General features: G+C 46.6%; 1 protein-coding gene across 1 annotated transcript; it reads right to left on the bottom strand.

The window, feature by feature from the left end:
- Positions 1–1,776: 1,776 nt before the first annotated feature.
- LOC142070938 (uncharacterized) lies at positions 1,777–22,574 on the bottom strand. The gene is made up of 14 exons (XM_075124933.1): positions 22,423–22,574; positions 19,955–19,999; positions 15,441–15,485; positions 14,155–14,199; positions 13,805–13,849; positions 10,510–10,554; positions 10,338–10,382; positions 9,753–9,788; positions 9,160–9,204; positions 7,152–7,199; positions 6,073–6,120; positions 5,207–5,254; positions 4,003–4,050; positions 1,777–3,470 (listed from the first exon to the last, which is right to left on the bottom strand). Coding segments are annotated over exons 1-14 (615 nt in total). The 5' UTR covers positions 22,493–22,574; the 3' UTR covers positions 1,777–3,468.
- Positions 22,575–23,686: the final 1,112 nt, after the last annotated feature.

The raw sequence follows: 23,686 nt of genomic DNA, 5'->3' as shown, positions 1-23,686 counted from the left end.
GTGTGGGCAAAAGTGTGTGAAACCTCTCATTCGAAAGCCCAGCTGACAACATAAGAAAACACCCTGAAGATTCCATCATTAATTGTCTTGGTTCTTGGGGGGGAGGGGAGGATGAATCAGATGTTCCTCTAGGTGTACAGTTAAAAAAAACCCAGCATTTAAAAAACATTTTCCAAGTTGTGTGTCCATGTGTTGTTTTGAGTGACTTCACATAGTCTCTGGAGGCCGAAGTTCTCTCTTTAGCCCTAGATTGGATGCAGAATGGGCATGGCAGTGCCTGCTACACACAACAAACACACACACAGTAACTCAGCCTTTCAGGGGACTGAAGGCAATCAGTGGATTGTGTGGTGGGTTTTGTAATTTAGACAGCTGTTCACCCAAGAGCCCGAGACCCACTACCTCATTTCACATCAGGCAAGAATGACTTCTGGTCGTTCCCATCTTGGGCCAGATTGGAATCAGCAGCCCATAGATGAAAAATTCTGAATCCTATTCCTCAGGGACTTGGACCAACTAGTCCTCACTCTGAGAACTGTTATAACTCAGATCATCTCCAGTTCAATGATTTCTTTCTTCAAATTAGCAGTCACAAAAGGGGTTAAACATAGCTCAAACAGAAGTGTTCAGGAGATTGTTCCAAGTACCCAAGATGCAGAGGAGACACACAAGGTAGCTTATACTATCCCTAAAAGAGCAGCCCTACTCAGCCAGCTAGCAGAATGGAAGGACATACACACTGGCAGCACTGACACATGCCCAGACAGTAGGGGGCAGTGGTGAAAATACACCACCCACTGCATCTTATGCCTTTAGATTCAGCTCTTGTTACAATAAAAAATCTACACAGGAGTAGTTCTGACCTATTTCAAATATTAGAGGGCAGCAGTGCACATAGCTGAGTTTTCTTCAATGCAGCCATAATATTTGGAAGTTGTCTGAACAGTTATCATTTGCTTTGTTTTTTAATTTGTGGTATGTCCCTTCACGCTGTGGAAAGACCAGTCTTCCACAGAACACTCAGAGTTTACAGTTCTGCTGTGGAGATTCAGAAGGGTTAGGGTGAATGAAAGGAATTATTAAATTAATATGTTTAAAAATTATGTATGATGCCAATTTATTAACACAAAGTTATAGTAAAAGGTTATAAATAAGGGGGAAGGCCAATCTGGCATAAAATACTAGCAGGATGGTGAATCTGTTCTAGGAAATGATTCTTAGCATCCAGCAGAAAGCTGAACATGGAAGAGATATGCAGTGTAAACAGTGCATGTCACACACTCATTAATTTCATTGTGGTATATTTATTATTTAAACAGAGCTTACTGCAGACATGGGGAAACAAAACTTACGTCTGTGATAGAAAGAAAAAATAGCAACTCTGAGCATTTTCAGATATAATTGCTGTACAACGAATGCACTTCACCTCTGACACAGATCTAGCGGGTCCAGCCAAGCTTATCCTTCAACACTGACCTATATAGTCCATCACCAGTTCAGCTCCAGCCACCTCTTCTGTCTTTGCAGATGATCACCCTCTTCATGATGATACTTAACAACTTTCATCCAAGTTGCTCAGAGTGAGGTTGGCAAATGTTATTGTCCCCATTTTATAGACTAGGAATCAGAGCAGGTAAGGGCCTGAATTTCACAGAGTGGCCAACTTTCTGATTGCAGAAAACCAAACACCCTTGCCCTCCCCTTCCCCCGAGACCCCGCACCTGCTCACTCCATCCCCCCTCCCTCCGTTGCTCGCTCTATCCCCCACACCCCCTCGCTTGCTTGCTCTTTTTCACTGGGCTGGGGCAGGGGGTACGGGAGGGTTAGCGGGCTCCAAGAGGTAGTTTGGGTGTGGTAGTGGTCTCAGGGCTGGGGCATGGGGTTGGGGCGCAGGAGGGGGTGTGGGCTACAGGCAGCACTTACTTCAGGCGACTCCCAGAAGTGGTCAGCATGTCTCTCTGGTTCCTAGGCAGAGGCGCAGCCAAGCAGCTCCGCACACTGTCCCAGTCCGCAGGTGCTACCCCCACAGCTCCCACTGGCTGTGGTTTCTGGCCAATAGGAGCTGTGGAACTGGTGCTCGGAGCCCCCTGGCTGCCCCTGCGCCTAGGAGTGGGAGCGACATGCCAGCTGCTTCCAGGATCCGCGCAGAGACAGGCAGGGAGCCTGCTTTAGCCCCTCTGTGCCACTGACTGGACTTTTAACAGCCCAGACAGTGGTGCTGACCGGAGTCGCCAGGGTCCCTTTTCGACTGGGCGTTCCGGTAAAAAAACGTACACCTGGCAACCCTACCCACAAGTTGAGCTGCAGTTTTTGGAGCTCAGTATCTCTGAAAACAAGGCCAAATTGATTTGCCCAAGGTCATACAGCATGCCCGTGGCAGATCTCGGCTCCCAGAAATGACAGCAGAACTCAGAAATCCACACTTGCAGCCCTCCCCTCACCCCCCAACTCTAATCACCAGACAACAGTGGCACTCATTTGACAGAAATACACAGGTTCTTATCACCTTTAAATCCAGTTGCTTACTCCCATAAGGCCCTGAAGATGATGTCCTCACAGCATTCCCCTATCCACTTTTGTTCTTTTGCCAACCCCAAAAGGGAACGAAAAAACACACACCATCTTATCCCCACCCCTCACTCTGTGATGACTGAGCTCCCACCTACAGCCTTTGGTCCTGCCTCTCTTCCTGGAGCCACTCTGAACCACATGCCTACCAGTTCCTGCTCACTCCCGTACTGTTCTCCTAATACAACGTAGCTCCCTCTCTGCAGAGATAGCAGCCAGGAACCAGCAGCAGGGGCAAGCAAATCATACTAGGAATTCAGGCCTGGTAAATCATGGAAAAAGGCAGGTCAGGACATTATCCTCCTTGCAAGAGTCCTAACACAACCTGTCTATCAGTGGCCAGAAATGTTTCCTCCCCACAGTACCTCCCAGTGGCCACCCAAAAGCCTTAGCTATTAGCCTGTCCCCAGGTTCCATCCACCAGATGACCAGCCAGTTTTTTAAAGGATTAAAGGCAACGGTTTATGTATAAAATCTTATAACTATAACTGTCCTTTCACATCTTTGGAATCAGCACTGAGGATTCTGGTGGCCTATGTGAGGCTGTGAATGGCTATGAGTGAAGGTGCAATCAGAGCCCCTAAGTCTGGAGGAGTTTGGGTTGAACAGCTGTTTGTGACCTGCAGGAGGTCTCATCTTCTTTATATTCCTGGGAACAAAATGGGGATGGGACTAAAACTCAGGAGGTGCCTTTTTTCCACCCTGTTAATAAATTATAAAACACAAATAGGAATCAAAGTACCACAGAATGCAAAATACCTCTAGGAATTTAACAGCAATATCCTACAAAACTAAACCTAAATGCTATGTAGTTCTAAGACTCAAATGTTTCTGTGATAAAGCTGATGTCACTGGGAGGTGAGTTATGCCTCTTCAGTCTCGATTTATTTGTGCATCATATTCTAAAGAGAAAGAGAAGAAAGAAGTAAAGTTCTACTGAATTACGAAATTTTGAGGAATCCCCCCAGTATGAAATAAGAATCAACGTTAGGGTCACAAAGAGATTAATCTATGTATTCACAGAGCTGTGGATTTCTCAGTCACATCTCCGTTATGGTCCCATTTATTGATTATAGGATGCTCTAAAAGGTTTGTAGATACTATGGTGATGGGCACTATTATAAAAACCTGGCTAGATAGATTACATTTATGTGACTGATTTTGCGTGCCTCCATTCTGAGGTTCCTATATTGACTAATCTAATTGCCTCCATTTGGGACCCAAAATTTTATGGTTCCTTTTGAAAATTTTGGCCTTAATGTCTCATGGAAAGGGGACAATGTGTCCCTTTGGTTAGCACAGAATCCTAAAATGTAGGGTTCATGCACAGAGAGGAATTCGGGTATCATTTGTTCAGGGAATGGTGGGGGAAGACTTTGTTAGTAAAATGGGAAAGAGCATTGGAGGCTAAGGGGAAGAGCAGGATTTACTCACAGGGTTGATCTTCACTTCCCACATTACCCTGGGGGTTGCTGGATCCCTCTGTAACGAGAAAACCAAACAGTCACCTCTCTGGGATTCTCCTCACCAAAGGCTGTAGTGAGAAATTCAACGGTCTGGATCAGCCGAACAGGACACTGTCGTGCCTGGGGAAGTGGGTGGAAATGAGAAGAGGCCTGAGAGGAGACTACTGTGACCCAAGGGTAGAGGATGGAAAAAAGGGATGCCCCAAAAAAGGCTAGAAAGGACTTTTTAGCTTACAGCAGTTATGATTTCCCATCTGCTTATAAGAAGAAGCCATGCAAGGATGCAGCTAGGAAGATTCTAACCCAGGGTGGGCAAACTTTTTGGACCGAGGGCCACATCAGGATTGAAAAACTGTATGGAGGGCCAGGTAGGGAAGGCTGTTCCTCCCGAAACACCCTGGCCCCCGTCCCCTATCTGCCCCCTCCCACTTCCCACCCCATGACTGCCACCCTCAGAACCCCTGACCTATCCAACCCCCCCTGCTCCTTGTCCCCTGACTGCCCACTCCTGGTACCCCCCGCCCCAACTGCCCCCCCCGGGATCCCACCCCCTATCCAACCCCCCCTGCTCCCTGTCCCCTGACTGCCCCGACTTCTAAACACACCCCTGCCCCCTGACAGGCCCTCTGGGACTCCCAGGCCTATCCAACCCCCCTTGCTCCCTGTCCCCGACTGCCCCCTGGAACTCCCTACCCCTTATCCAACCCCCCCACTCCCTGCCCCCTTACCATGCCACTCAGAGCAGCAGGAGCTTGCAGCCCTGCTGGAGCCAGCCATGCCACTGCGCTGCCCGGCAGAAGCTTGCAGCCCTGCTGCCCAGAGCGCTAGTGGCGTGGGGAACTGAGGCAGTGGGGGAGGGGGAACAACAGGGGAGGGGACGAGGGCTAGCCTCCCGAGCTGGGAGCTCAAGCACCAGGTAGGATGGTCCCGCAGGCCGGATGTGACCCACGGGCTGTACTTTGCCCACCTCTGTTCTAACCCATCCAAGGATGCCACAACCCCTGCCCTCTCTTTCCATCCAACCAAATCAACCTCAGAAGTACAGAGAACCTCAAATTCAGTACATTGGATCCCAAATAACCTCCGACTAGGGACTGTTTATCTGGACAACACCAGAGCAGTGCAACTTGTGTTATGGAGGTGAAAAAAGGAGACCAGAAACCAAAACTCACGCGCTCCCTCAGTCACAGATTCTCCATTCAAACTGGTGCTGGGTTCAGCTGCAGAAAACAAGAACATTTAAATATCAGGAAAATCCATACGGTCAGTTCCTCAGAATGAACCTCTTTACAATTTATTGGGCCACTTTTCTCACTAGCTATGGCCTTTCTTCAATTTATAATGAGGTTCTCTGAGGACAATCCAGTGCAAAGTGCTGGACAAAACTGAGGGGCATCAACAGAGCAGTGTGAAAAGCCCAGGACTGGGACACTAGGCATCCTGCATGTCAGAACTATGGTGCATTTGCAGAGTTGCAGGAACAGCAGGATAGAGTCAGGACTAAAATGGCAGGGATTGCATCAAGTGAGGTTGAGGTGCACTGGTAGCAACCTGTGCTTGTGACTCATATGGCTCCTGTAGATATTATCAACATCTCGCTTTATGATATGCTGTTAATGAGCTGCATTTTTCTGAATCTAAATCAGAATCTTGTGATAAGTTTATAGGTTCTGTTGACTTATGATTATTATTTTGACATATCACATGTATTACTGTAGCACTTAGGAGCCCCAGTCATGCACCAGGATCCCACTGTGCTAGGCACTGTACAAACACAGAACAAAAAGGTGATCTCTACAATATTTTCCTAAATCCCAAATTTTGTGCCCTCTGTATATCTTGAATAAAAATACTGGGGCAAACTCTGAGTTGATGCCCCCTCAGGGCCAGGAAACCTTTGTGGTCTTTTACATTTCAACTGATGTTTATTGATCTTCAAAGAATAAAGGTAGATGGTGCCAGGACATCTGTTATGGGGAGTAATTTAGACAGAGACAACTGCAAACTAAATTAAAATAATGAAAAAGAGACTTCTTACATGTTCCATCCAGCGTATGTAGTTCAGTGGAGATGGTCCTGGAGTCATCTGTGTAAAGAACATCAAAATTATAGGGAAATGTATGGTTGCATTATTTTAAAGAAAAATTCTGTATAAAACCTCATAGGGCTGCAGGGCAGGATTCAGGGGCATTTTTCAGATCTGTTTGGGAAGCCCATGACTAGGGCAGCAAGGAGGATGCAAGGCAAGATTATGAGGCATTAGCAGACCTTGGCAAGGGCAGGACTGAATGCCAGTTAGCAGAACCCACAGAACTCTCTCCCCAAAATGTCAGGACCTGCTAACAGGGTTTTCCATGCAAACACTGCCAGTTTGTTATAGCAATCCACAAAGGGAAAAACTGAACTGGTGCCTTTTCTTTCCTTCTCACTGAAACACAAAAAAGGGCCTCTGTGGTATGTTTTTTAGGGAGATTAGCCTCCACCCCCCTTGTGTTTATTAGAAATGCAGGTCCAGTCCAGACTGGAAGAATCTATGATGACTAGATAATTAGTAAAAACACAACACAAGAGTCAAGAGACTGAAAGCAGTGCAGCGGAGAGAAGGATTTTTTCAGTCAGATTGTTTACAACTTTGATTTTTATTATTTTTGCTTTGGTTAACGTTTATTTAACTCAAATAAGTAGAACACTCAGGAGAAAGGAAGTCTTTGTTAAAGACTGAACAACAGTCTCCCAGCTTTCACCTTCTATTATGTTATGGAAAGCCAACAATACACATCTCCTGAGAGCCCCAAGAATTCCTCTAGCCAAACTAGAGGAGACAAAACTTGAATTAATGCTAAGGATAAAAAAAGCAAGAAAAAAAAAAGGAAGACAAACAACCCTTTCTGCCCTCTTTATATCTCATAAATAAAGAAAAAGCTCACAAACCCAATTTTTAAAACATCATTTGTATGACACCTTTAAAATTTTCCATCTTAATCTCCTCTCCAGATCTCTTTGTGCTGTTGGATTCTATAAGGTGGCTCTTTTAGGGGAATGAGAGGTAGAATGAGCAACTTCGATAAAGACAATTACATATGGAAAAATAAAACAATGAATGTAAAGGGAACTCACTGGCTGTTCCAGTTGAATAGGCTTCATTTGTGAGGGTGCTGGATTCAACTATGGAAGAAACAACAACAACTTTCTGGGAAAATCAAAAGAGCTGTGCAAAACCTTGAAGACAAAACCCAATCCTATGTAAAACACACATATGTTTCAGGTTTCACTTTGCGGAAAAACTTCGGCCAGACCAGGGGCGGGCTGGGGGCAGTGGTGAGCTGGAGCCGGTTCCCACCGGTTCGCTAGAACTAGTTGTTAAATTTAGAAGCCCTTTTAGAACCGGTTGTTTTGCGAGGGACAACCGGTTCTAAAAGGGCTTTTAAATTTAATCGGCCAAAAGTGGCACCTTAGGCGCCGACTCCAAGGGGAAAATTTGGTGGGTGCAGAGCACCCACTGGCAGCTCCCCGCCCCACCCCACCCCTGGCCCCAGCTCACCTCCACTCCGCCTCCTTCCCTGAACGCGCCGCCCCGCTCTGCTTCTCCGCCCCCCTAGGCTTCCCACAAATCAGCTGTTTGTGCAGGAAGCTGGGGCGGGCTGAGAAGCAGGCGGCAGCTTCGCACTCAGGCCCACGGAGGCGGAGGTGAGCTGGGGCGGGAGGGCTCAAGGAGGGCCACCTGCTCTGCAGCAGGCAACCCCGAGGAGGGTTGTGCAGGGGAACTGTTCCTCACCCCAGCTCACCTCCTCCACCCTCGGCCTGAGTGTTAAGCCACCACCTGCTTCTCCGCCCTCCCCGGCTTCCTGCTGAACAGCTGATTCGTGGGAAGCAGAGCGGGGCGGCGCGTTCAGGGACAGAGGTGGAGCGGAGGTGAGGTGAGCTGGGGCCGGGTGCGGGGTGGGGAGCTGCCGGTGGGTGCTCTGCACCCACCAATTTTTCCCCGTGGGTGCTCCAGCCACGGAGCAACTGCGGATTTGGCGCCTAAGGCTCCACTTTTGATGTGATCAGTAGGGGGAGCAGTCGCTCCCCCTGCTCCCCCTTAGCTACGCTACTCTGCCCCTAGGAGCCAGAGGGACCTGCCAGTTGCTTCCTGGGAGCTGCCCCAGGTAAGCACCGTTGGGACTCCCCACCTCGCCCCCCGGCAGGTCCCTCTGGCTCTTAGGGGTGGGGTGGGCACCCACTACGGTGGGCCACGAGACCCGCCTGCCCAGTTCTGGGGGCAGTCAGGGGACAGGGGAGGGGGGTGGATGGGGCAGGGGTCCTGGGGGGGGGTCAAGGAACGCGGGCGGTTGGATGGGGTAGGAGTCCCGGGGGGTGGGGGTGGACAGCGACCCCCTTGTGGGGTGAGGAGGGAACTGGTTGTTAAGATTTTGGCAGCTCATCACTGACTGGGCGGAAAAAAGGGTATTCTATTTAAGTCCTGCCCATAATCTGAAACTCTGCCTACCTTCTCAGAGTAAATGGATGTTTGTTTAAAAGATGAGGAACGAGAAAGTTTAAAATGCTGAGTTTAAATTGCCATTATTAGGGTTCAGAGGTGAACAGTAAAATTCACACCTTTAAGAGCTTTGTGTGTGGCTGTCCAAAGCCTAAGGAAAACAGCACTGTGCATGTTAAAATGATTTTATTTGCAACCAGAAAGGCTAGAAGATTTTTTTTTAATGGAAACAAATTCTGCGGAAGCTGATGGGACCATCTGAGAAGTATTGATGCTGGGAGCCACTAAGCAAGCCAATCCCAGACTCAGGTTTTTTAAAAGGTTTGAATAAGTTTAATAACAAGTCATTGTGATTTATGGTCTCAGGTGGAATTTAGTAATTTTTCATCAGAGCTGTGGAAGAAGAAAGAAGGCTCCAGGGACAGAGGATGCTGTAGGGCTGGACTAAAGGGCAGTGGCAGAGCTGTGTGGGGAGCCCAGGATTGGTATAGCAAGGGGTGCTGCAGGGCAGGATTGAATTACAATGGCAATACTCTTGGAGGGAGGGAGAACAGGAGTTAATAGGAATAAGGGTCTTTGATAGCAAAAAGAGAAAAACAGGGATCTGTGATAACAAAGTAACAAAAAAATGCAGGAGTGACTTACGGTACTCACTCCACAGATCTCCACTCCCACTGGTGCTGGATTCCTCTAGAAAAGAAACAACAGGGTATATAGAAGAGAGATAGTTGATTTACCCTAAAATTACTCCAGACATATAGGTGCCTCTGCCCAGCAGGTGATCCTACACATCAATGTAACTAAGTTAGAGAACATACGAATACTGGGAAATACCCAGCTGAGACCTTCCCCAAAGTTTCTTCCAGAGTAAAGCTGCTCAACTAAAGAAAAAAGAAATTGGTAAATAAATGGGCAGGCATCATTCTGTTGCTATATATAGTGGCATATTCACAAGGATTCTGATGTCTACTGGGGATTTGTTAAAATGTTCACAAAACCTGGCCACTTCAGGAATGTAACACAAATTTGTCTAAAAATGCTGTTTGTTAGTCTGAATTCTTCTCTTTTAAATGTTTTAGCCATTCAGTTAAGGAGCAGAAACAATACCATGAGGCGATCAATCACATCTCACAGATGGCTACAAATGGTTCATCTGTCAAGCTATAAAAGCCTTGTATGGCTCACCACAAGGACAAAATCAGACATGAAAAAAATACATGCAATCAAAGGACACTCACTGAACTCTTCTCCAGTCACAAAAGAGGTAGGTTCAGCTAGAGAAAAAGAAACACATCATATGCATATCAGCTAAGAGAGTTGATTAATGCCACTCTCTTCAGTAGAATTTTTCATAGTTCGGTGGCCCTCATCATCCATTTATACTGATTGCTATGGCCATCCAGAAGAGCTTGCAACTGGACCCAGAGGGAGAAGGGGACAGCTGCAGAGCTAGGTCGTAAGTTACAAGGAGTAACAGGAGCAGCTGTGGGTCAAGTTGAGGGACATTGGCAGAGGCCTCTGAAGATCCCAAGGCTTGAATAGCAGGGGGACTGCTGGGCAGAATTGGAAGGCAGACGCAGAGCTGTGTGGGGAGTCCAGAACTGGAATAGTGGGAGGTGCTGTGCAGGATTTAGGGACACTGGTAGAGCTGTGTGGGTGTCTCAGAATGGAAATAACAGGCGGTATACTGGCAGGACTGAGAGGCACCGGTAGAGTTGTGTGCATCAGTTCCCACAAAAGGTCCCGTGCAGCACTGCCACCTCCATTGTGAACAGTAAAGAAATAATGATAGCAAAGTAATAGGAAAAACAAAATTAACCTACCAGTTCCAGTCTTGTATGCTCCACTCAGACTGGTTATAGGGTCCTCTAGAAAAGCAGCATAAAACAACATCCAAATATTGGAAAATTCAAAGAACAGATAACGAGTCTTAATGAATTTCTCCATGATTAGATTTGGAATGACATGGGACATTGCAGATTGAGATTGACTCACCTGTAGCCTCTAAGGTTGACTCTTCAGTGTAAAATGTGGTTATATCTAGAGAAAGCCAACACAAAAGATCAATTAGTTGCTTTCAAGAAATTCTCTTCTCATCTCTCTGCCTGCTAAGGTTAAAGTGTGGTTAGACTGAAAATCACACCTTGGAAAATGACCTTGTGTGAGTCTCACATATATTTCCTCTGACTGTGAGAACTTGTTGGGAATTTTCAGTGTGTAAGAGATTTTCAGTGGAAAATGCAGATTCATCAAGCAAGAAACTTTCCTCACAGGAAAGCACTGTGAGTTAAACCTGCTTTCGTAGAGCACAGTAAGGAAAGCGCTGCCGTCTGTCCATACTGACAGCTGACAGCGCACTGGCGTGGCCACATTTGTGGCACTTGCAGCAGCATTGGGAGTGGTGCATTATGGGAAGCTATCCCAGCATGCAAGTGACTGCAACGTGCTTTTCAAATGGGGAGGGTGGGGTGGAGTGTGACAGGGCATGTGTTGTGTGTATGTGGGGGGTGAAAGAGTGGGTTTTTGGCAGGCTAAGAGCATGTCAGCATGCTGTCTTGTAAGTTCAGACAGCAGCAGACCTCCCGCTCCCTCCCCCTGCCTCTGTCTCTCACCCACAGCATTTCACACTAAGTCTCAGAGCACATAAGCAGCCGGCTGTCAAACGGAGCTTTCAAATGTCATATTCACATTCCTACAGCAAGTTCAAAACAATGAGAAGAGTGGCCACTTGACTTAAGGGGATTATGGGACGTTGCCGGAGGCTGATCAGAGCGCAGTAGTGCAACATCTTGTCCACACTGGAGCCATGGCGCTCCAGCAGGGGCACAACAAACGTTATTCCACTCGCCGAGGTGGAGTACCAGCAGCGCTGTAGCTGTGGAGTCAGAACGCTCTACATGCCTTGCCAGCGTGGACGGGGAGTGAGCTATGGCGCCCGGGGCTCCTTTATTGCGCTGTAACTCACAAGTGTAGCAAAGGCCACAAAAGGGATGGCTTCAATAAAACTCTCACTGGGAAAGTTTCTCAGGTCCAGGGTGAAATTCCTCGTCAGAGAGGTACCCACGCTCTAATAGTCTGCTGATTATTGCACTCACCGAGCATGCAAGTTACACTGGAAAGGCAGGTTCAAGCTCTTGTTATGTTTAGGGGGAACTGGGAACTTGAACCCAAACTGCCTAACTTATGGGCAAATGCCCTAACCATTGGGCTACAGAGCATGTGTTCCACTACAGGTAAATAACTGAGTATTCATTAGTCCAGAAAGAGTGAGAAACTGACTCTCTATCCTAGTTGTTAGGGCCTAATTGTTAGTTGTTAGGGCACTCTCCTGGGATGCAGGGGACTTATTTCAAGTCCAGCTAAGGCAGAGCAGGAAATTGAAGAAGCTGGTTGTCCTATGTCCCCGGTGAATGCCATAATTACTTGACTGTTTGGTGGTCTGCCAGTGTTTTTTGTGAAAAATATAAAAAATCTTGATTCCATCCCACAGTGGAACAGGACATTTTTGAAATTGTGAGAATTGTCATGGATTGGGAAAAATATTTCCTGTCTAGCTCTGGTTGCTTAAGTCTAATTTTTTCTAACTACTCATGCTGCAAACTGGGATCTGGAAATCTAGATGTGTTCTTGCTGCATCATATCAATTATTAGAGGTTCTACATCTGAATTTAGCTGAAAATTTGCTGACGATGCACGAGACAGAATGGACTCCAGCCTTCTCTCCCAAGACTGCAGTTTCTGCTGCAGCATTAACCACAGCAAACACTTGTTTCTGTCAATAAAATCAAGCTGACTGACTACTTCTCAGTGACTCATTTATTCAGCAAATTAAGCCTCTTTGTTCATAAATTGTCCATGAGCAGTTTAGGATTTTCTTAAATATATTTATTATTAGATGAATAATAATAATTCACTGTTAATCATTCTGAAAATTAGTCTCTAGATTTAATATTTGAAATGTAAACTGTGTTGGTTAACTTTCATTGGACACTGAGGTCACATGGCATTGTTTCTCTTCTCTGACTGGATAAGTGTAATTCTTAGAATCAATGTATTTTGCAGATGTTTGCAATTATGAGTTTTAAATTTTGCTTTCTGTAGATATTCTCTAATATGTCCTTAAAATTTTCTGTTTCCATGAACATGCCTATAGCATAGCCTTGGAAAGTAAATACATTAGAAGTGTGAACACAGCTGAACAAAATTCCATTTTTTTCACAGTTAATACTGGCGAAAATGTTTTGTAACATTTGCTCTTGTTCTAATAGATGGGACTCAAAATGCTCATGGAGCAAGTAAATTGAGTAACAAGGTGTTATTTATAAAAAGCCACATTTCTGGTGGAACTTTAAGCTGTAGAGTGCACTGAGATAAAACAAAAGGAAAAATTATATATGCTAGCCACCAGTTCAATGTGCAGTGTAGGGTTGACAACTTTTTAATCGCACAAAACCGAACTATCCTGCCCCACCCCCTGCTCCGACCCTTCTCCAAGTCCCTGCCCCCGCTCGCTCCATCCTTACTCCTTCTGTCACTCGCTCTCCCCCACCCTCACTCACTTTCACCAGGATGGGGCACCGGGTTGTGGTGTGGACTCTGGGGTGGGGCTGGGGATGAGGGGCTTGGGTTGCAGGAGGGGGCTCTGGGCTGGGGTTGGTGTATGGGGGAAAGTGAGGGTTCTGACTGGGGGTGTGGTCTCTGGTGTGTTGGGTGCGGGCTCCAGGAGGGACTTTGAGTGTGAGAAGGGACTCCGGGCTGGGGTAGGGGGTTGGGATGCGGGAGGGAGTTGTGGGTCCTGGCGGTACTTACTGTGGCTGCCAGGTCCCTGTTGCCTCTAGGTGCATGGGTGGCCAGGGCGGCTCCATGCGCTGCCCCCACCGTGAGTCCCAGCTCTGCAGCTCCCATTAGCCAGGGCAGTGCGTGGAGCCTTCCTGGCCACCTCTGCGCCTAGGGGCTTGCAGGGATCTGGCGGCCACTTCCGGGAGCCACGTCGAACCAGGGCAGGTAGAGAGCCCACCTTAGCCCTGGGCCCCTGCTGCACTGCAGACTGGACTTTTAACAGCCCAGTCAGCGGTGCCAACTGGAGTTGCCAGGGTCCCTTTTCGACCGGGCGTTCTGGTTGAAAATCGGACGGCTGGCAACTCTAGCGGTGGGTGTGGTTTCCAGGGAAAGAGGTGGAATCACCATCACTAAAAAATGTCAAGTTAATACTTGGTGTTGAACTGTTAGAGATGGTTTGGGCATTGGAGCTAGACAAACTTCTGAAGGTTCATTAAAGGAATGGACTCACCTTTTGGCTCTGCCGTTGTCTCCTCAGTGTAAGAAGTGGTGAAGTCTACAGAAACCAACAGCAGAAGGAAAATATTTTGAGGAACAAGTGAGGGAAATTAATCTGTTTTTTTCCTGTTTTTTCTCAATGGATGGAGTTTGGGAGCACAGAAATGCAAGAAGATTTCAAATGGTCCTTTTTCTCATGGGGGATTGGGAGTACTCACTAGTTCATCTTTGTACAGGACTTGTAGTTCTGAATATCATTAATAGTGGAGTGGTTTAGGGACCTTAAGATACTTTCACTGGACTCAAGGACTTTCTGAGGTCTCTAGGAAACTAAATCATCTTGTTTTTCAAAAGGAGACTCACCAACTGTTTCTGCTGTTGCCTCTTCAGTATAAAATCTGGTGAAATCTGGTGAGATAAAGCAAGAGAGATAGAAAAATGTTAGAAGCATTTGAGGGAAATGACTTGATTACTTTTGATTACACCACCTTAATCAAACTGTTTTATATCCTAATGGAGTATTAGCAGGGATGAAATTGAAAAAAAGGGGAAATGCTATCTCTGAAAATATTTAGAAACGGGGAGTTTTTATTAGACTGTGGATCAGTGTCCCCAAGGCAAGCTGTGGGAGTTTCATTACTTGAGTCTCTTCGACAAGAAAAAGCCATGGAAAAGGCTGTGAGTTTGTCATGGAGGTCATGGAAGTCATGGATTCCATGACTTTCTGGGACTTCCATGACTTCTGCAGCGGCCGGTGCGGCTGGCCCTGGGGGCTGCCTGAGCATCTTGGGTGGCCCATGGACCAGCTGCTGGAGCTGCTCCTGGGGCAGTCTCGGGCCACCGCACCCCCTTCAAGAGCAGGAGTTTGGGTGTGAGAGGGGACTCAGGGCTGGGGCACGGGAGGGGGTGAGGGCTCTGAGGGGGCACTTACCTCAGGGGGGCTCCCTGGAAACGGCAACATCCCTCTTTCTCAGCTCCTAGGTGAAGGTGTGGCCAGGCAGCTCTGCATGCTGCCTCCACCTGCAGGCACCGCCCCTGCAGCTCCCATTGGATGCAGTTAATGGCCAATGGGAACTGGCGGTTGGGGCGGAGGCAGTGCGCAGAGCTGCCTGGCCATGCCTCCACCTAAGAGCTGAGGGAGAGGGATGTCACCGCTTCTGGGGAGGTGCTGAGCCAGGTAGGGAGCCTGCCAGCCCCGCCCCCCACCAGCACCAGTGGGGGTCCCGGGCCGTGCACTGCTGCCCGCCCCTCACCACAAGCAGGGGGTCCAGGGCTGCTCCTCACCCCCCAGCACCTGCGGTGCCCCCAGGCAACCTCCCCCCAAGATTTAGTCAGGGATATATAGTACAAGTCATAGACATGTCATGGGCCGTGAATTTTTGTTTACTGCCCGTGACCTGTCCATGACTTTTACTAAAAGTACCCGTGACTAAAACATAGCCTTAGCCATGGATAATATATTGTATGGAACAATCCTGCATTAGCCAGGCTGGGGACTGAGAAGATGTGATCCAATACAATACATCTTTTCCATATCTAATTTTTAAGATATTGTGTTGCACCTCATGGTTGTTTGTGAAAGGCTCAGGAGTAAGATGGACAACAATCTGAGCAATTTAGAGGATAAATCAAAGAAAAACAATGCTCACCATTTGTCTGTGATGTTGTTTCCACTATGTAGGAAGTGGTGAAATCTGGGGACACCAATCATAAGAGATGAGGAAACTCTCAGACACTATTGAAACTATAGGTCACCTTAGGGCTGTGATCTCATTGAATATCACAAAGAATTCAAAAAAGCCTGAGCAATATTTGGATAGGAGATCTCTGAGGGAGCTCATGAGCAAAGGTTGTAGAATCAGGCTTTCTGTGTTTCACAACTTACCCTCCCCACAGAAGAGTTGCCAGGATTCATTCATTAATGTTTATACAGTGCTTTGAGGACTTTAAAGTGAACATTTTCCAAAGTGGCTGCTGGTTTTGGATATTGGTCTTAGAAGCCCAGCAGGAGATACCCGAAAATAGAGGTTCCCAAGACAAGTGGCCACTTTTGAGAATTTGGCTGCAATTGCTGTCTGCTGTTCTGTCCAGTGTCTAAAGCACTTTGGGAGGAAAAGTGCTATATATAAAATATGTGCTTAAAGTGTGGTTTTACTCTGAAATGTGACTGTGTAAAAATGGCTCCTGTTTACCCAGCAGGTCTGTTCCCTCTGTGTATTTCAAGGAATCCCTATTGAGGTTACAGGGACAAACCATCCCGATCTGTCGAAAGAATAGTAAATATGGCAGGCGACCAGCTTGGCTTAACGGTGAAATCCTTGTGGATCTTAAACATAAAAAAGAAGCTTACAAGAAGTGGAAGATTGGACAAATGACCAGGGAAGAGCATAAAAATATTGCTCGGGCATATAGGAATGAAATCAGGAGGGCCAAATCACACCTGGAGCTGCAGCTAGCAAGAGATGTTAAGAGTAACAAGAAGGGTTTCTTCAGGTATGTTGGCAACAAGAAGAAAGCCAAGGAAAGTGTGGGCCCCTTACTGAATGGGGGAGGCAACCTAGTGACAGAGGATGTGGAAAAAGCTAATGTACTCAATGCTTTTTTTGCCTCTGTCTTCATGAACAAGGTCAGCTCCCAGACTACTGCGCTGGGCATCACAGCATGGGGAGTAGGTGGCCAGCCCTCTGTGGAGAAAGAGGTGGTTAGGGACTATTTAGAAAAGCTGGACATGCACAAGTCCATGGGGCCGGACGCGTTGCATCCGAGAGTGCTAAAGAAATTGACGGCTGTGATTGCAGAGCCATTGGCCATTATCTTTGAAAACTCGTGGCGAACGGGGGAAGTCCCGGATGACTGGAAAAAGGCTAATGTTGTGCCAATCTTTAAAAAAGGGAAGAAGGAGGATCCTGGGAATTACAGGCCAGTCAGCCTCACCTCAGTCCCCGGAAAAATCATGGAGCAGGTCCTCAAGGAATCAATCCTGAAGCACTTACATGAGAGGAAAGTGATCAGGAACAGTCAGCATGGATTCACCAAGGGAAGGTCATGCCTGACTAATCTAATTGCCTTCTATGATGAGATTACTGGTTCTGTGGATGAAGGGAAAGCAGTGGATGTATTGTTTCTTGACTTTAGCAAAGCTTTTGTCATGGTCTCCCACGGTATTCTTGTCAGCAAGTTAAAGAAGTATGGGCTGGATGAATGCACTATAAGGTGGGTAGAAAGTTGGCTAGATTGTCGGGCTCAATGGGTAGTGATCAATGGCTCCATGTCTAGTTGGCAGCCGGTATCAAATGGAGTGCCCCAAGGGTCGGTCCTGGGGCCGGTTTTGTTCAATATCTTCATAAATGATCTGGAGGATGGTGTGGATTGCACTCTCAGCAAATTTGCGGATGATACTAAACTAGGAGCAGTGGTAGATATGCTGGAGGGCAGGGATAGGATACAGAGGGACCTAGACAAATTGGAGGATTGAGCCAAAAGAAATCTGATGAGGTTCAACAAGGATAAGTGCAGGGTCCTGCACTTAGGACAGAAGAACCCAATGCACCGCTACAGATTAGGGACCGAATGGCTAGGCAGCAGTTCTGTGGAAAAGGACCTAGGGGTGACAGTGGACAAGAAGCTGGATATGAGTCAACAGTGTGCCCTTGTTGCCAAGAAGGCCAATGGCATTTTGGGATGTATAAGTAGGGGCATAGCGAGCAGATCGAGGGACGTGATCGTTCCCCTCTATTTGACATTGGTGAGGCCTCATCTGGAGTACTGTGTCCAGTTTTGGGCCCCGCACTACAAGAAGGATGTGGATAAATTGGAGAAAGTCCAGCAAAGGGCAACAAAAATGATTAGGGGTCTGGAACACATGAGTTATGAGGAGAGGCTGAGGGAACTGGGATTGTTTAGTCTGCAGAAGAGAAGAATGAGGGGGGATTTGATAGCTGCTTTCAACTACCTGAGAGGTGGTTCCAAAGAGGATGGTTCTAGACTATTCTCAGTGGTAGAAGAGGACAGGACAAGGAGTAATGGTCTCAAGTTGCAGTGGGGGAGGTTTAGGATTGGATATTAGGAAAAACTTTTTCACTAGGAGGGTGGTGAACCACTGGAATGCGTTACCTAGGGAGGTGGTAGAATCTCCTTCCTTAGAGGTTTTTAAGGTCAGGCTTGACAGAGCTCTGGCTGGGATGATTTAGTTGGGGATTAGTCCTGCTCTTGAGCAGGGGGTTGGACTAGATGACCTCCTGAGGTCCCTTCCAACCCTGATATTCTATGATTCTATGATTCTATTCTGAGTTCTACCTGTTGACTTTAGTGACTAACAGCTAGGTGGTTTTCATAGAATCATAGAATCATAGAATATAAGGGTTGGAAGGGACCCCAGAAGGTCATCTAGTCCAACCCCCTGCTCGAAGCAGGACCAATTCCCAGTTAAATCATCCCAGCCAGGGCTTTGTCAAGCCTGACCTTAAAAACCTCTAAGGAAGGAGATTCTACCACCTCCCTAGGTAACGTATTCCAGTGTTTCACCACCCTCTTAGTGAAAAAGTTTTTCCTAATATCCAATCTAAACCTCCCCCACTGCAGCTTGAGACCATTACTCCTCGTTCTGTCATCTGATACCATTGAGAACAGTCTAGAGCCATCCTCTTTGGAACCCCCTTTCAGGTAGTTGAAAGCAGCTATCAAATCCCCCCTCATTCTTCTTTTCTGCAGGCTAAACAATCCCAGCTCCCTCAGCCTCTCCTCATAACTCATGTGTTCCAGACCCCTAATCATTTTTGTTGCCCTTCGCTGGACTCTCTCCAATTTATCCACATCCTTCTTGAAGTGTGGGGCCCAAAACTGGACACAGTACTCCAGATGAGGCCTCACCAATGTCGAATAGAGGGGAACGATCACGTCCCTCGATCTGCTCGCTATGCCCCTACTTATACATCCCAAAATGCCATTGGCCTTCTTGGCAACAAGGGCACACTGCTGACTCATATCCAGCTTCTCGTCCACTGTCACCCCTAGGTCCTTTTCCGCAGAACTGCTGCCTAGCCATTCGGTCCCTAGTCTGTAGCTGTGCATTGGGTTCTTCCGTCCTAAGTGCAGGACCCTGCACTTATCCTTATTGAACCTCATCAGATTTCTTTTGGCCCAATCCTCCAATTTGTCTAGGTCCTTCTGTATCCTATCTCTCCCCTCCAGCGTATCTACCACTCCTCCCAGTTTAGTATCATCCGCAAATTTGCTGAGAGTGCAATCCACACCATCCTCCAGATCATTTATGAAGGTTTTGCTCCTTTTATTCCTGTTAGCCTTGAAATGTGAATAGGAGTCATAGAATCATAGAATATCAGGGTTGGAAGGGACCTCAGGAGGTCATCTAGACCAACCCCCTGCTCGAAGCAGGACCAATCCCACACTAAATCATCCCAGCCTCTCTCAGAGAGAAGGAGCTGGATTCTACTCCTTTGTGTGCATCATCAGTAGAATCGATGATCAAGTTTCAATCAGTTGGACCTGGGCAAGCCCACTGAAGATAAAGAAATTGGCTTAGTTGTCACTCAGGACAATAACTGGCCTGCAGAACCTGTATTAGCAGTTGATGGTGCATGATCAAATAAGAGCCCAGCTTGACAGTTAGAGAAAAGGACTTTTTAACCTGTAAATGGAGGCCATTTGATCTGGAGTCACTAAGACATTGACCATGGAGCCCCAAGGTGCCATTTATACACAACCACTTTTCAGAGCAGAAATGCATTTTCAGCATGTTAATTACACAAGATTTAAAAAGAGCTCAGTTAAGGCTCCTAGTACTAGAGCCACATGAGTGGCAGGCATGAGAGGAGGTGCGCTACAAGAGTGAAGGCTGGAGGTAGTATGCTAGCACTGGGCAGGAGCAGCCATAATGCCTCCTAGAACACCCTTACCAGTCACAATTCCTGCATCTTGAGAGAGGATATAGCTAGCTCTTCCTTTAGTGCTTTTGTCCCTTTGCACGTGAGCACAGAGCTGGGCCTCACACACTCCTCTGAGCCTGTCACTTGTACATAGGAGTTCTGGGTCTGTGCACTCTCCTTGTCCCATTCTAGAGCAACCATACCTTATAATGGATTAGGTATTAATAATGGATAAGGTATTAATAATGGATTATTAAGGTATTATAAGGCGGACTCACCAGTAGGACTTGCTGTTGTGTCATCACTGTAAGAAGTGACCATATCTAGGGACAACAACCATATATAATAATTAAACATCTCTCATGAGTTTGGGGTAATGAATTAATTCCTGTCAATTCTAATCCATACAGCAAGTGGCCTGGCTCTGAAAGACTCCAGTGCCCTATTGTGTCTGAAGGACCCACAGTCTGAGAAGTCCTCTGTCCAGAGAGTCATTGATCACTTGAGGGCTTTTTCCTTATCCCCACAAATGGCTACATGCTCCAATGTCCATGAGATGCTGAGATCTGCAGAATATTTCTGCAGTTACACCCTGATATCCTGTGGGTTGCCTGCAACCGTGGGAGAAATAGTCATTTTCTTTCTGCAGTTTAAAAAAGAAAGAGGACTCAGCTACTGATGATGAATAATTCAAAGAGCTTCCCCTCCCCCACTGGCTGGCTTACAGGTGATTTGGGTTTGAGACAGTGGCTGGGGGAATGGAGATTGAAACAGTGTTCTTGTGGGGCGGGGGAGCAGCTCTAGGGGAGGCTGTGCTACTGCCTGAGGGCTCTGCCTGCATTGCTTGTGGGGTGTGTAATCATTAGAGAATATTGGGATGCAAGCCATAACCAAATAGCACAAATTCTTGGATATTATTGCCAAGCGGTCCTTTAGTAATCCTCCTAGGACTTCCTAGCAGAAACAGTCACACAAGAAGAAATGAAGAATTTTTTCATCCTCTAGTAGCTGCTTGGCTCTTGGTAGCCTCTCTCTAGAAAAAAAAAAAATAACCCAACCATAAAGGAATGGTTTAAAAAAGTATGGGAGGATGTGGTTATGGAAAAATTAACACACCAATTACATATCCAGCAATTACATATCCAGCAAAATAGACAGAGGGCAGATAGATATTTAAATATTTGGTTACTTTTTATTCAATACTCAAAGCCCATTCACCTGCAAACAAAAACAAAAACCAACCCCCCCCCCCCCCAAAAAACAGATCTTTCTTTCTTTCTTTCTTTCTTTCTTTCTTTCTTTCTTTCTTTCTTTCTTTCTTTCTTCTTATATCTACATGGCTAGGATTTGTAAACTTGTTAAAGCTTCCAAAAAGAAAAAAAGTATGTTGGATTTTTAGACAATGGGGCCTCACCTCATCTCTTCAGATATCCCTGATGTCCCTTTGAAGGCTACCCTGCTTCCCTCCTTGCTCTCACTGTGCCCCCACAATAGAGTTGTAGGAGCAGCTCATATGAACAGGGCTTGAGACTCAGGCCAACAAGCTTGATTTCTCTGCTAACATGGCAGAACTCAGCCTTGGGTGACACCAATTGACAACCCCCTCATTCCCCCCCAGCAAACACACACTCTCAGCACCAGAGAATCCATCTCACTTTTAGGAAATATAATGCACATGAGTCAACATAGGTAAGTTGTTATGATTAAATAGCATGTATTTTCTGAAAATGTTTGTGATGATAGAGAATTTAGGGATCATTTTAAAAATGAAGGTAATGAGGGGAAAATTGTAATTAGTTATAGCTAAACTACTGTGTCCCTCCTAGGGAACAGCAAAGGGGGCAAATGGGGCTCTTAAAATAAGAGTTGATGTGGTCTATTAGCTGAGGCACTAGAATAGCAGTCAGAACATTTGGATTCTATTCCTGAGTTGATCACAAATTGACTATGCCTTAACCCCTTTAAACCTCAGTTTACCTCTCTGTATACAGGGACAATTACTTCCCTACCTTTGTAAATTGCTTTGAGAGCTAGGTTCATAAAGTGCCAGGTATTGTTGTTAAGTACCAGTGACTGGCACTTTAAATTAGTGGTTTTGTTACTAAATTTCTTAGCCTCCAGAGTATGCATTACAAAAGGGGATCTTTCCCTATGTGATCACAGTCTCAGTCAATGTCACATATCATTTCATTTGGCCAAGTTGGGGTTAACAGATTCCCTAGATATGCAGAAATAACTTGTCCACAGTTCATACCAAATTAGGAGTCAGCAGAAAAGCTACCATGAAAAGGGGCCTATTACACTGAGCAATACAATAGTTGTGAAACAATATACAAACTGTATACCTTTTTCTGATTCTCTCCATGCCTGTTTCTCCCATTCACTTTCTTTTCATATCCTTTCTCTTTTTGTCTGTTTTTCATATGCCTCTCCCCCCATCTCTCTGTCTTTGTGTGTGTGTGTGTGTGTCCTTATGCCCTTTATATATTTACACAAACACTTCCTCTCTCTCTCTCTCTCTCTTCTCTCTGGATCTCTGTCTTTCCCCATGAGTCGTGTGTGCGCCTCTGGGTGTGTGTGTGTGTGTGTATACAAGTGCATTCTATATCACTGTCCATTTCTGATTTGGTGGCAGGCTGACACCTATTGAATAGCCAAACATCTGACTGGGTGAGCATCTCTATCCGTCTCTCCCTCTGTGTGTCCATCTCTCTACCCGTCTCTGTTTATAAAGCATAAGAGTTACCTGGTATTTCTCTTGGGAAAGCCAGCACCAAAGCTAACAAGGTCGAGGTGAACAGGAACTTCTTCAGCATGGTTAGCAACTTGTGGGAAGTAAAAGTCACAGCAATGGATGAGAGCCAAAGACTGCAGCCAGTGTGCAGTTGAGGAGGTGTTCTGTCTCTACTTAAAACCTCTGGCCTTGGCAGGTAGCATCATTCCTGTTGGTCAGGGCCCCGCCCCTCCCAATATCAGGAAAGAACCTGATAGGGAAGTTGGGGGTGGGGGTCCGTGGGGTATGATAATTGCGGCTTGATGGCAGTAGCATGGGGGAGGGTAACAAAGGATGCCTCAAGGGAGTTCTAGGGAGCCGTGCTGTTAAGCACCATACTCAATTTGCCTGTGGCAGGAGTGGCTCCTGAAACCACATTCCCACATTTGATGTGCACAGCAGGCAGTGGAAATCCCTGTTTTTCTCCTCAGTCACTGGTTTGCAAATGCAAAGCAGATTCAAGGTAAGTTGGGGGAGGGTCACTCACTGAGCGACTCACCTACATCTCCTGCATTATTATCCCCTTTAGAATTTGCATTCCACCTCTGGGAAAAGGAACGGGGTCACTTTCTGAAATGGAGGATTCTTTAGCTCACACAGGAAAAAACAGAACTGAAGCCCACTAAGGACAGGAATTGGGATACCCCGGGCTGTAGGCACGTCTGACACTAAGGCCAGTATTTTCAGAAGTGACCATTTATCTTCGATACTTCCATTTTTGGGCACCCCAAAATGACGTGCCTCAAGTGAGATGACACTTCTGAAAATTTTGGCCAAACAATTCTAGGCCCAGCACCTGCACTCACTGAATTCAATAGTAAAACTCCTCTTGATTCCACTGGGAACAAGTCCTTAAAGCGAAGTTCTACTCTTTAAAATCGGCCCCATCTTACTCAGCAGACCTGCTCCCTCGGCATGTTCAGGGCTTATCTACACTTGCAGTGCTGCAGTGGTACAGCTGTGCTGCTGTCGTGCTCAGTGAAGATGCTGCTATGGCGGTGGGAGAGCTTCTCCCCCTCGTACTACCGCTGGCAGTAGCCAGGTCAACGGGAGAAGCCCCACATTGGCATAGCGCTGTCTACACTGGGAGTTAGGTCAGTATAACTGCGTCTGTCAATGACTTAGTTATATCGACATAAGTTTGTCGCGTAGACCAGGGCTTAGACTCAGAACAGTTGACTTTAGTGAAAAGAATAAGATTTTCCAGTTAATTGCTCCTGTTCACTCTGCAGAGCTG

The sequence above is a fragment of the Caretta caretta genome, chromosome 1 (genome assembly GCF_965140235.1).
Source record: "Caretta caretta isolate rCarCar2 chromosome 1, rCarCar1.hap1, whole genome shotgun sequence".
In the NCBI taxonomy this organism is placed as follows: Eukaryota; Metazoa; Chordata; order Testudines; family Cheloniidae; genus Caretta; species Caretta caretta.
Note: the sequence above shows the minus strand (reverse complement) of the source record. Positions and strands in the feature narration are given on the sequence as shown.